Raw genomic sequence first — 13494 nt, 5'->3', positions numbered from 1 at the left:
TGGGAACATCCCGCCCCACAATTCGAATGATTTGTAGGGCCAACTTGAAACTCAGCCACTCAAGCCCCAGTACCTTCTACTTTCATGCGTACAAGACATTTGAATTAATTTTCTGCTTAATGGGTGGAGGCACTGACAACATCGTAAATGAGACCATGAATTAACAAACAGGAACTGGAGTCATTAATGCTATGCCAGGTGATGGTCTTCGAGCTGAGTTTTACTGAGGCAGGCATCATGCGAGGACACATTGACACTATTCATAACGCCACGTTCATATCAACAATGACTACACGGCCAGATTGGTACCCCAAACATATTCGGCTGCCCCAAATTGAGGAACACCGAAACTTGCGATATTGAGAGGGAATACAGCAGTCTCGGAGGTTGGCCATTATCCAGTCACCGCTATTTGATAACTGGGTAGAGGAATTCATACTGAGTGTAGGTTGCTGCAAGGGATAGGAAATGTGGAATTCCCCATGGCCAGTTTTATTCACTCTACTGTCGTCAGGCAATGTTATGTTTGAAGCAAGCATTGCTTGAGAATTGCCTGTCGTCAGATTCCAAATTTGGACCGTTTTGTGATGCGATCCAAAGATGACTTGGCTGCCATCCTGCGAGAATGCGACAGAACTTGTCACTGTGTGGCCTGTCAGCTCAGCCTCCACCTTGCCCATTGTTACATTCCAAACTCGGACTGTTTTGTTGTTCGATCCAGAGACGATTCGGCTGCCGTCCTGCGAGAAAGCAACAGATATCACGTAATCTGTGTGGCCCTTCAGCTCAGCCTCCACCTCGCCCGTCATCACATTCCAAATTTGGACTGTTTTGTCATGCGATCCAGAGACGACTCGGCTGCCATCCTGCGAGAATGCGACAGACCTCACAATATTTGTGTGGCCCTTCAGCTCAGCCTCCACCTCACCCATCGTCACATTCCAAATTCGGACTGTTTTGTCTCCGATCCAGAGACGACTCGGCTGCTATCCTGCGAGAATGCAACAGACCTCACCAAATCTGTGTGGCCCTTCAGCTCAGCCTCCACCTCACCCGTCGTCACATTCCAAATTCGGACTGTTTTGTCATCCGATCCAGAGACGACTCGGCTGCTATCCTGCGAAAATGCGACAGAGCTCACCAAATCTGTGTGGCCCTTCAGCTCAGCCTCCACCTCACCCGTTGTCACATTCCAAATTCGGACTGTTTTGTCATCCGATCCAGAGACGACTTGGCTGCTGTCCTGCGAAAATGCAACAGACCTCACACAATCTGTGTGGCCATTCAGCTCAGCCTCCACCTCGCCCGTTGTCACATTCCAAATTCGGACTGTTTTGTCATCCGATCCAGAGACGACTTGGCTGCTGTCCTGCGAAAATGCAACAGACCTCACAAAATCTGTGTGGCCCTTCAGCTCAGCCTCCACCTCACCCGTTGTCACATTCCAAATTCGGACTGTTTTGTCATTTGATCCAGAGACAACTTGGCTGCCATCCTGTGAAAATGCAACAGAGTTCACCAAATCTGTGTGGCCCTTCAGCTCAGCCTCCACCTTGCCCGTTGTCACATTCCAAATTCGGACTGTTTTGTCATCCGATCCAGAGACGACTTGGCTGCTGTCCTGCGAAAATGCAACAGACTTCACCAAATCTGTGTGGCCATTCAGCTCAGCCTCCACCTCACCCGTTGTCACATTCCAAATTCGGACTGTTTTGTCATCCGATCCAGAGACGACTTGGCTGCTGTCCTGCGAAAATGCAACAGACCTCACCAAATCTGTGTGGCCCTTCAGCTTAGCCTCCACCTCACCCGTTGTCACATTCCAAATTCGGACTGTTTTGTCATCTGATCCAGAGACGACTTGGCTGCTGTCCTGCGAAAATGCAACAGACCTCACAAAATCTGTGTGGCCCTTCAGCTTAGCCTCCACCTCACCCATTGTCACATTCCAAATTTGGACTGTTTTGTCATTTGATCCAGAGACAACTTGGCTGCCATCCTGTGAGAATGCAACAGAATTCACACAACCTGTGTGGCCCTTCAGTTCAGCCTCCACCTTGCCCGTCGTCACATTCCAAATTCGGAGTGTTCCATTGTATGATCCAGAGATGACTCGACTGCCATCCTGCGAGAATGCAACAGATAGTACCAGTGAGCCATTTTGTAAAATCAGCTCTGCAGGGTCCCAGGAGTCAGATAATCCAAGAGTCACTTTTGGAACTCTGCTGACATCTGCAATGTAGGTTTTGCATATCACTGAATTCTTCGGGATCCAAGTAAGTGCAGACTCATAGATCCCCATGCAATGTTTCTGGACAGCTTCAAAGTTCATTTGTAAGCACCGGCGGGCATCGTGAACAAGTAACTGAAGGTCATGGAATTTGAAGACTTGTCAATCACAAAATTATTAGAATCACCTTCATTCTGGCCAATAACTTACTGATAAAAGAGTCATTATGCCACCCAGGTATTTCAGTCCAGTCTGCAGCTCACCCAGTATGCTGAGACACTCTATCCAGTGCAAAAGATGCTTGTGCAGAAAAACACGAAGAGCCTCGACGAGTACACAGTCAAATTTCTTGACCTCTGCTAAGTGAGCAGCCCAATAGATACATGAGTATTTGAGCACTTCTGAGATTTTGTCGATGTTTTGCGGAGAGTTGGTCCTACCTCTCCGGAACACTGTCAATTCTTTGGGAATTTCGCATATGTTGTACTTCAGTGACCTGTTCATCTGCTCCAAACATTTCAGGGCTATCAGTTTATGACCCTCTGAAGCATCCAAGGCAGGGAATGCAGAGCGCTCAGAAGAAAAACGCTCAGGAGAACAACGTTTGGGATCAGTTATGAAGTCTGGGAATGAGGCATGGAATGGAGCAACCACAGCCCCTGGTTGATCAGGAATGTGAATAACAGAGCAGAGACGCGACAAATATGAGTGTGTGTTCCTTTCCAGTGACAGAGATGTAAGGGCTTCCATCGACAATGGATTTCGAAGGAATATGGTGATCAACAAGAGGTCTCTCATAGGAGCAACTTCATGCAACTCCTTGCCTTCACAGACCTTTTCCAAGACGTGTATATAGAGAGAATCGATGTCGGTCTCAAACTTGCTGATTGATTTCTGGCCATGGATCACCATTGCGGAAAGACGGGACTTAAAGTCTTCATCACCGTTGGTGATATAACGAACAGCAGTTGCTGCGTAAATGAAGAGTGTACCAGATCGTTTGACGAGAACGGACAGTTCGCTGGAAGAGGGCCATTCGTCGCTGTCGTTTTCTTTAATGCGGGCCAATGATATGTCGAGATATGTTTGGATATCGTTCTTGACCACGTCCTTCTCGATTTCATGGAGACAGAATCGTATGCGATCCCCAGACTCGAAGGCCTTGCGAATCCGATATTCGTCTCGACTGGTGAGGAATACCTTGAGCGGAGTTTTCGACGCCAATTCAAGGACAAGTTTGATGAACGAAGTGACAACTTCAAGGTTGGCACATTCATCGATGGCATCAATAACGACAACTTTATCCACCCCACCGACGGTCGTTTGAACGGGATCATAAATGAGTCGTTTGAACTGCTCCTTTATGTTAGAATAGGTCGTTTCCGCCAGAGTAGGGTCATCCTCGATGGCCTTGACGACCTCAACTTTGATAGCAGGTGAAGCTCTGGCCAATGAATGTGCTATAACAGGAATGATAAGGCGTGCGTTTCTAGTTTTCTCGGATGCTCGAGAAGCAAAGAAACTGCCACCAAGAATGTTTTTCGCCTCGAGGTTCTCACAGAACGTGTGCGCGATGGTTGATTTACCGATTCCAGCCATACCTACCATCCAGTATACCCTGCTGCTATTGGCGTCCGAGGCCCAAATGTCCAATTCTTCGAGGACCTTGACGCGGGTCCCTTGCATGCAACCGGTGGGTTCGCCGTAAGATGACTGTCGAGTTTTATAGGATGTCATTTCGTGATTCAGTTTTTAGATGGAATCTGTGGGTATATGTGTGCCACGAAGCTATGTTCTGTTGGGATAGTTTATCTCACCTTGACCCCGATGTTCATGAACCACAATAATCTTGTCAAAAATTCCAATCAATCATATTTCAAACCATCAATGCTGTTCGGATCACAGGACACACATTTTTAGCCATATTGAGGGTTGCATCCCTTATAACAAAGTCGTGCGCTCCCGGCAGTACATTCTGGGATTCCCGAAGACAAAGGAAATGAGCTAATGAATTTGTTTGCACATTCTAAACACACCAGCGAGGTACCCTCTCCCGTAACTTCAGCACTTTGGCCAAGGATGAAAACCGCGCTCAGACACTTCCCCTCGCCCTCTCGTATCGTTTAACAGTGTGTGTCCATCCAGGGTAATCGTGTACGTGTCTCTCAGATCCATCCAGCCCTCTTCTCGCTGACGAGTCATCCAGTGCCGCTCAAGTCTCTTATTGGCGCATACCGGTCACCGTCCATAATTTCTCCCTTTGTGACGCAATCTCAAGCAGCCATATACACTGCCCGTCAACGTTTTAATCACAGATTGAGGACTGGAGGACGAGTCCGGAAGATTGCGTCACGGATTTCTACGGTACGTCCACGCTCAGCTATCCCTCTCTCAGCGCTAGTTCGCTGACAATGCACTTACTAGTACCGTACCGTCCCCTCGGACTCGATTCACGCACGCCAGGGATAGGCTCCGGTCCCTGCGACGATGTGCTGAGGACGACTTGTAGCAGAAATGAGTTTTACACGAGGTGCAGAGGAGAGGGTAGTTGTGGAGGAGCAGAACCAAAACCAGTGGTTCATCGCAGGTACGAACGCTAATTTTTTGACCGATCAATTCATGCTAACCGTCCTCATTTCTAGAGGGCAGCTCAAAAACCCCGGTACCAGTCTGCTGCTCTTAGCTATGTTGCGGCCCTGGTTTCCCTTGGTCAGGCTTAAGATCGACCAAGGCACGTTCAACGTCCGACGCACTCGACTCACTACGACGCATCAATTTGCCTTGGACCACTCCTATACGTAAAGCGCTGGGAGACGTCTTGTATATCCTGTTGCTTTGGGTATGGCTGCAACACCTCTGGCTTTCGGTGACGAGCTAATCACACTATCGTTTTGAAGGGTCAATGACGTGGCAACGCTGAGGCATCGAGTTTACACAAACGAGCACACCGTCCCGTAGGTGATGAACCAACGCCGACGCGGGGGCCATTTGTTATGGTGTTAAACCTCTCAGCGGGAACCAGGGGCAAAACATTCTACTTGCAGGGGACCACCACCATCTCGGAAAGGACGATTGCAAAAACAAACTAATACTGGACTCGAAGCAACGGCGTCCTCAAACACCATCGATTCCGCCAACTCTACGTCTCTATGATCTAGCCACCATTCGTGCTTTCCCGATACAAGCTCACCTTTCCCGTTGCACACTATCCGCCTTTCCAGGCACTTGAATTTGTTCAGCCCCTGCGCTCGAAACTCGGTGTGAGTGTGCAACGTTCGTTCAAGTTCGTTTTGCTGATAACTTTCTGTCGTGCAGTTAGTCAAACGATGTCGGTTTCTATGCGCCTCGAAAACTTACGGTCTCTTGGCTTGAGTCGAGTCAGAAGCCCATACTCGTGCGGCACCTTTCTACCCGTCAACCTCTCTCAAGTGACTTGGGATCGAAGGCAAACAGAGACTCGGTTCTGGTGGTAACCCTTTGGCTTTTACGTGCGCAACCATCTTGTTGCTGAGGTTTACGGTATGTCCCTTCTATCACCGACTTTCTTCGAAGTTCCTGATCATGCATCCTACAGTTCACCTCGCATATCATACCCCCCTTGACTCAACTCACGTGTTTAAGCACGACGAACGATATAGACACTGTCTTCACGGTGCGGCGGAGAGGCTAGTCATGAAGCAGTCGGTTTGTGGCCATGCTATTCAATTACGGGTAGGACGTTCTATGCTTCGAACGTCGATGCGAAGGATGGTATGCTTGCCCATGCCGACCCCTGCGGCCGTTTGGTGTTCCGTGATTAATTGATTTGTGCCGATGCTGTCCTTTGGTCCTCCCCACTTCGGTCTCAGCTGTCCACAGCTCCACCAACGGCTCGCCCTAACGACAACCGTCCAGTGGTAATGGAACGAATACGATCGAAGATCCGAAGTCCTACCCATTCAAGCATCGAATGCTGGAAGCACAGTGAGGTATCTGTGCACCAGAGTTTCTTGCGTTGGGTACGACATGACTGTTCCTTCTTGACGATGACCTAATCGATTGGTCTTTTGTAGGATCCGTGATGTGGCGATGCCTGTGCTGAAGGAAACCAAGATCATCCTTGCGACCCTCATCATTCGTCCTCTGCCTCAGTGGGTCCTTATCCTCCTACAGCGTATGAAACACAACCCGCGCTCGTGCGGATTAGCGAGGAGGATGGTAGGGAGAGGGGAGAGAAGGAATGCGAGGGGCGCCGAGGATGGATGACAGGAGGTAAAGCCAGAATGGCGTCTAGGGATATGAGGTCGCTCGGTCCTACTTGGATGATGGTGAAAGAGCCAGCTATGTGTGCTCGTCTTTGTGATTTAATGTTCGTTCTAGCTTGTCTCCATAGCGGATCTGCTGCCCTTCTGAATATCTGAAGTGAAATGTTGCCTCTTCGTCCCCTTGAGCGCTGAAAGTCGTTGTTTTCCCTTTCTCGCACTTGTCCGTTGACCACCGTTTTTTCTGGCACTTCCAGGCGCTTCCTCGCTGACTTGATGCCGAACCACACCACTGCGCGTTCACCTCTTTGAACGATGTGCTGGGACCTTAGGAATGTCATGTGACCCCGTGAAGCGGCCCGCTACCATTGTGCAAATTGACGCCGCACAGCATCGACGCTCTCTTCTGAACCACGATGTCTGATCGTTCGAAAGAACAGTTCAAGCGATTGCTTGATCGCCTCATGGGCGCAAATCACTCACATGATGAACGCCCTAGCCGTTCGAGGGTGGAGGTCATTACCCCCACGCCTGCAGATGGCATCCTGCCAACGAGTTCTAGGTTGATGTCTACAAAGGCGCCTGGTGGGTAGACCCTAAAGTAACCTTGTGATTGTTGTCGGATGGAGTTGGTCAAGGGCAACGTCAAAGAGACACTCACCTTTTGTAACGAGCGGGGTTCGTGTCCGAGATGATGGCAGTCGAGGGCAACCTTTGTCACGGTGATCCAATTGTTGTTGATCAGCTGATCAATCTTCCCGCACTCACGCCCAGATTGTGATTTATAACAAGAATGAGGTGAAGACGCTGTGATAAGATAACTGTTGTGTTCTATGCAGAGGAAAGGGATAAGTAAACAAGTAATTCGAGTTCACGAATAACTTGGTTGTGCCAAAGTCTTGCCCAGACACGAAGGGGTCACGTGAACAAGACTTGAGCATCCAGCGAAGTCAATTGTGGCGAATACTTGCCGAAACCAACTGACAGTGCCAATCCGAGTGTAAGCTCACAACGGCAGATTGGTGAGGCAAGGATGAGCCAATCTGGCTGCCCAATTGAGTGTCAGTCGGATTGAAGGTTTAGGGCAATGTCAAATAACATTTTAAGGATACAATAAGGAGAGTAACATTTTACGGAGACATGGGAGAGTTGGGAGGTTGTTACAGAAGAGTTACATACAAATAATATGAGAGAGGATGTTATACAATTTAGAGGGATGTAAAATTATCAAGTGAAGTAGAAGGAAGTTTATGGGCAATGCGGAATTCTTCAAAAATAGATGCAAGGCGATGAAGATCTGCTTGCATCTGGAACGGCGTTTTGGCCGGGTAATTTAGTTGTGATTATGTAGTCGTACATAAATGTTTGGATTTACCTAGAGCTACCTAGGTCCAGTAGTCTCTGGTAGACCTGTAGCTACCTGTATATCCATACTTGCCATAGAATATCAGGCTTGGCGGATGATCTGTACCTGGAATGATGCGAGTGGCGTTATCCAGTGCCAAAAACAGGCCGTGGGAGAACTGATGGCATGAACCATTCGACCGTGCTTTTTGAACGTTAACGTTCAACGTTCAATGTTCTCCTTACCCTCTTCTCTCTACCCTCACAAAGACTCAAAAGTTCTCCCAATCACCACCCACCATTACCATCGGTAAGCTCCATTATGCATACAACACCTCCTGTATAATGCTTACCTGGACTGCTTATGGACAGCAGTCATTGCTCACCCCACATTCCATCTGGTGAGCTGACGTTCACCTTGTTGCATAACTCTGACTCAAAGCACATCGAGTCCGACCCTGCGCGTCAGCACTGCATGTTTAGTTTCTATGGACCAAGAAAATCATGACAGTGAGCTTCACCATTCCCTTCTGTTTGTTGAGTGTGCGCTAATGCCTTGTTTAAAGTCAATACCATCGCTATCACGGTTAGGTTCACGTTTGAGTGGGGGCGCACCATGACAACTGATTGTGCGATGCCGGGGAATGTCCACGATGGTCACGCGAAGCTGGGCATCAATTTGACTGCACATCGAGTTCATCCCCTGCTCCTTCCAGTGTGCAGTGGCCGACATCCTGTGTATGTTGATATATGTACTTGTAGTTAATTTACGGTGGCATGTAAAGTACAAGCTGCTGCAATATGATTTTTTTGCATACTTTTTTGATATTTTCGGCATTTTTGGCGTGACTGGAAAGACCATGCAGGTGACAGATCAGATGTGCCTGTAATCCGCTCAATCGCTATTGAGATCTGGTTGATCGGTAGGCCGCATAGAGCCTGGTAGACCGGCTAGGAATTGTCTACCCGAACTACTCTGAACTACCGTAAAAAGGGGAAATTACAGAGCTTTACATACGAGGAGGCTATCAACGGGCCTACCGATCACTATACGTCTACATAGATCTATGTAGACATTGTTCTGTTTCCAGATGTGGTTGCAAGCTTTTGAGGTTGACATGGGGAGGATTTCATCCATACGGCGCCAATAAAGGAGGAAGGCAAGAGATGTCCATCCACCAGTGGCTGCAACGATTTCAGGCGGAACACCTGCAAGAAGTAGTTCAACTGCGCCGCCAATGCGGAAACTGTGTCCCAAGACATGGGCGAGCATAGCGGAGGACCAGATGCCGGTGACGAAGCTCAGAAACTCGTTTTTGAGGAGGTTCTTGGGGCTGCCCGAAGATGTTTTGTATGCAAAAAGTGCAGAAGAGGCTGGAATGGAAGAGTTGACATCCAGATGGTTCTTCCATCAGGAAATCTTGAGACTCTGAATTGACCGTAATTTATATGATTTATACAGAATTGACCGTAAATTACACACAAATGACCGGATTGTGACTTTTGAGAGAATTGACAGGATTAAGTAAAATAAAACGGGCACCGTTTAATTGTGCTTAATTGATGATGCCTAGCGCGCAATTGACCATTCATTTTATTTTATTGTACCACAGAATTGATGCTCTTTTTCACGCAATTAGACACAACAAAGGAGAATTCAAGTTGAAGAGTGCATTGGATGGCGACTGACTATACATTATAAACTACGTAAAACACAAGCCAAAGAAATATCTTGTTCGAAGTGCTAGCGCCTTCCCTCGCAAACGCTTCACCCTCCTTCCTCCACTCCCATCTCAAATGCATACCACTCCTCTGTCACATTGATCCACTGTCCCTAACATCGTGTCGCAGCCCATTCATCTGCCCTGCAGTGCTAGAGAACACCGCGTACGTGTTTGCGCATACAGAGGGTGGGGTGGTGGGATTAATCGTACCTGGAGGTGCTTTTGAAAAGAATTTAAGAAAGGGGGGACGTAGACATACCCTGTTGCACAAGTGGTGGAGCGCCTGAGGTTGATCAGCTAGCTTTTGTCGCATCAGGCTGGGGTGGGGTTTAGAGGGAGAGGAATACATACCTCGATGGCCAGCGTTTCGACTCTGACGAGACCCAAGGCCTCAAATAGTTATAACATGGCCGTTCAAGGGTGTCGTCGTCATCGTCATGTCCCGTCATCATCGCCCAATGTGGCAGTGGGCGAGGCGGTGACGTGGCAGTGGTTGGCGGGCGTTACGATGGCGGCTAAGCAGGTTGTAGTAATTAGCGAGGGGAAAGAAGGGAGGCTTGTAGGGCTTACGCCGTGATGTGCTCACCTGCACTATTGTGGACGGCGATGACAGCATGTGTCGTTGCCGTGTGGACGATGTGGCACATCCAGAGGGGAGCGTTGACGTGCCACGTCATCTTCTCCATGCACCGTCGATGCTCGTGAAGCTGGCACGGCCCTAGCCATGGTAGGCGCTCACGACGTAAGGCAGTGGTCATGAAGAGTGGTGACAGTGATGGGGATGGTGGTGGGAGGAGGAGAGTGGGGATGAAAGACGAAGTAGAGTTCTGTTGATTTCAACAATCAACAACGTCACGTGTATCGGAGCTTGAACTGACTTGGGAAGAATTACCGCCATCCATTCCACAACCATAACCACCCATGCGTCTTGACAAACACCACGAATAGGAAGTGGCCACCAAGTCTCGAGTTCAATGAGCACGATCAGGATTGCGAGCCTCGTGGAAACAAAGCCACAACATGACCGGAGGGAGTACCCATTGCGAGCCGATGGTGAGGACTGCAACGAAGGCAAGTACCCCAACCCATTGCGCTCTCATAATGCTGACTGCCCCACTTTCCACACCACCTCCACCTCTGCTGCTGCTGTTGCTGCAGTCTGCAGTCCATCTGCCACCTTTTTCACCACCGTTGGCGCACCACACACAGCGGTTGAGAAACCACACCGGCTTCACTACTGATAACGCAGCCGTCGACAACACTTACGCCCTTGTTTGCTGTTGTCAATGGGGCTTGGGGTCTCACTATAGACTCTGCTGTGGACACGAGCCCACTCCGTCGACGTTGGGATGATTAACACCGAAACGCTGCGACAACGCTGCCCTCTGTAGTTAATTAATATAGAACCTCAAAATGTTAGTAATAGAATCCATTGAATCATATCCATATGATCACCTCCAACTAAGTTGATTTAAATCTCAACAGATAACTAAGCCACACGGGGTTTTACCACTTTTCAGGACAAGAGTGAACAATGTAAATTCTGGTTTTTCAGTTAAGAAGAATTGACGGGAATTTATGAATGATTGTGCACAATCGACATCTCCATTTTCGATTGAGCAGAATTGAGAAGAATTTACCAACAATTGTGCACAACACGATTAACCAGCTGAATTGTGCACAATTGTGAGTTTTAGTTTTTCCTGATGTCAAGGCTGCAACAGGGCACAAGAGATCATTCTCACGGCGGGCAGTGAGGATGACAGAGGCACCAAGCTCTTTGGTCGTCTTTGTCCATGGGATATCGAAAGTGGCAGAGTGAGTGCCATCACGCAGTACACGGAAAGGATTCTGAGAAGAAAGTAATAAGAAAGAGTGGTAAGCAGTAAGAATAAAGTAAACGTACTTGGTTGAGCGCAGTACATGGTATTTAGGATTGAAGGCAGCGCCAACGGCAAGAGTAGTTTCGCCAAGACAGCGGCAGCCAAAAAAGGTCACGAGAGCGACAGCCCACACAGCGGCATGGAACGGGGAGGAGAGATTCAGAGAGCGACGAAGGCATGAGAGGTGTTCAATAGAGACGGGAGCACGTGGAGCCAGCATCAGCAAAAGTTCACGTTCCATGGTAGGCCTAGTATATATTTGGTATATATAGTATGGGCCTACTTACCTAGTATCTCGCTTGTGTGGCTTTGGATGGGGCTTAACAGGCTAGCAATCCCTAGGATGGAACGTGAAAGCCCAGTGAAGCCTAGTATGGAGAGCAAAAGGGTAGTATAACCTAGTATGGTATCTAAGAGGGTGTTAGACTGGTGGCTACCACTTTTATCTATAACCTAGACTTAAGCCTAGAGGGTCATTTCTATAACTTAGACATAAGCCTAGAGGCCATATCTATAATGCTTAGGATTTTTTGAAAGGCATTTCAAATGTAGGCCTGGGTATTTCATAGTGAATTTTCCATAGATACCCAGCGCATTTTCTGTGAAATTTCAAATGCAGCCCTGGATATTTCATTGCGATTTTTCAATAGATACCCTGGGTATTTCATTGGGAAATTTTCAAATGTCACCCTTGGTATTTCATTGCGATTTTTCAATGGATACCTGGCGCATTTCACTGCGAAATTTCAAATGTAGCCCTGGATATTTCATTGCGATTTTTCAATAGATACCCTGGGTATTTCATTGGGAAATTTCAAATGTCACCCTTGGTATTTCATTGCGATTTTTCAAATGTATCCTTGGATATTTCATTGCAAAATTTCAATGGATACCTGGCGCATTTCATTGCGATTTTTCAATAGATACCCTGGGCATTTCATTGCGATTTTTCAAATGTATCCCTGGGTATTTCATTGCAAAATTTCAATGGATACCTGGTGCATTTCATTGCGATTTTTCAAATATATCCCTGGGTATTTCATTGCGATTTTTCAATAGATACCCTGGGCATTTCATTGCGATTTTTCAATAGATACCCTGGGCATTTCATTGCGATTTTTCAAATGTATCCCTGGGTATTTCATTGCGATTTTTCAAATGGAGCCCTGGGCATTTCATTGCGGTTTTTCAAATGTATCCCTGGATATTTCATTGCAATTTTTCAAATGTATCCCACATGTCAGGGTCCATGCAATGGGCTTCCCTGGAGGGTGGTCACATGACAAATTAACAAAAATGGTCAAAAATGAAAGTTGTAGCCCTACACTGTAGCTTCCCGAATCTGTTTGAATTATGTTCCGAAGTGCTCCCATTGTGGAGATATGAGGTAAAGGAATTTCAAAAGCATTGCGTTTTTTTTTTTTTTTGTGTTTTTCTCTATGAAAACAAAACCAAATAACATGATTTCAGTATATTCAGAAAGCTAAAATAAAGGGCTACAATTATTGTATCGTGGGAAAAATGACCAAAAAAGGAAGGTGCATCCCCTACTATAAGAATCAGATATAGATTTATTGATAGACTACAAAAAAGTCGGACTTAGACTACACAGTTTACTGATACACTATAAAAGACTACAAAAGTCGAACTTCGACTACAAAGTTTACTAATACACTACAAAAGTGTGGACTTAGACTACAAAGTTAGGGTTAGAGTCAAAAGGTTATCTTGACTACAAAGTTTGTAGTGTGTGCTTTTTCATTAAAAAAGTCTGTAGTGTCCGCTTTTTGAGACTACAAAAGTTGTAGTGTTGCGCTTTTTCATTAGAAAAGTTTGTAGTGTCCGCTTTTTGAGACTACTGTACTAATACGACCAAGTCCTCGGGCCCTATAGGGCGTGACATATTTTCACCATCTCTTCGCCGCTTCAACAGCCGATGTGATGCGTGACGAAGAGTGTGATGGCTTCGGCGCTTCTGCAATTGGTTGTTGAGGATGACGTTCATGTCAACTTTTCAACGAGCCAGACCAGGCTTTTGTGCCAATGGGACAAGATGGAGTCATACCAGCAAC

General features: G+C 47.2%; 2 protein-coding genes across 2 annotated transcripts; both read right to left on the bottom strand.

Annotated features, from left to right (window-relative positions):
• Positions 1–260: 260 nt before the first annotated feature.
• On the bottom strand, positions 261–3976 carry LACBIDRAFT_312217 (uncharacterized protein; the record flags this gene model as incomplete). Its single annotated transcript, XM_001887968.1, has 3 exons — positions 2441–3976; positions 1049–2365; positions 261–983 (listed from the first exon to the last, which is right to left on the bottom strand). Exons 1-3 carry the CDS (start codon positions 3965–3967, stop codon positions 261–263), a joined length of 3567 nt encoding a protein of 1188 aa, XP_001888003.1. The 5' UTR covers positions 3968–3976.
• Positions 3977–9987: 6011 nt separating this feature from the next.
• Positions 9988–10297, bottom strand: LACBIDRAFT_312212 (uncharacterized protein; the record flags this gene model as incomplete). Its single annotated transcript, XM_001887967.1, has 2 exons — positions 9988–10054; positions 10110–10297. The coding sequence occupies 2 exons, from the start codon at positions 10295–10297 to the stop codon at positions 9988–9990; spliced, it is 255 nt and encodes an 84-aa protein (XP_001888002.1).
• Positions 10298–13494: the final 3197 nt, after the last annotated feature.

Source organism: Laccaria bicolor, genomic scaffold, assembly GCF_000143565.1.
Source record: "Laccaria bicolor S238N-H82 LACBIscaffold_50 genomic scaffold, whole genome shotgun sequence".
In the NCBI taxonomy this organism is placed as follows: domain Eukaryota; kingdom Fungi; phylum Basidiomycota; class Agaricomycetes; order Agaricales; family Hydnangiaceae; genus Laccaria; species Laccaria bicolor.
The sequence above is the reverse complement of the archived record's forward strand: the minus strand, read 5'-3'. Positions and strand labels throughout refer to the sequence as shown.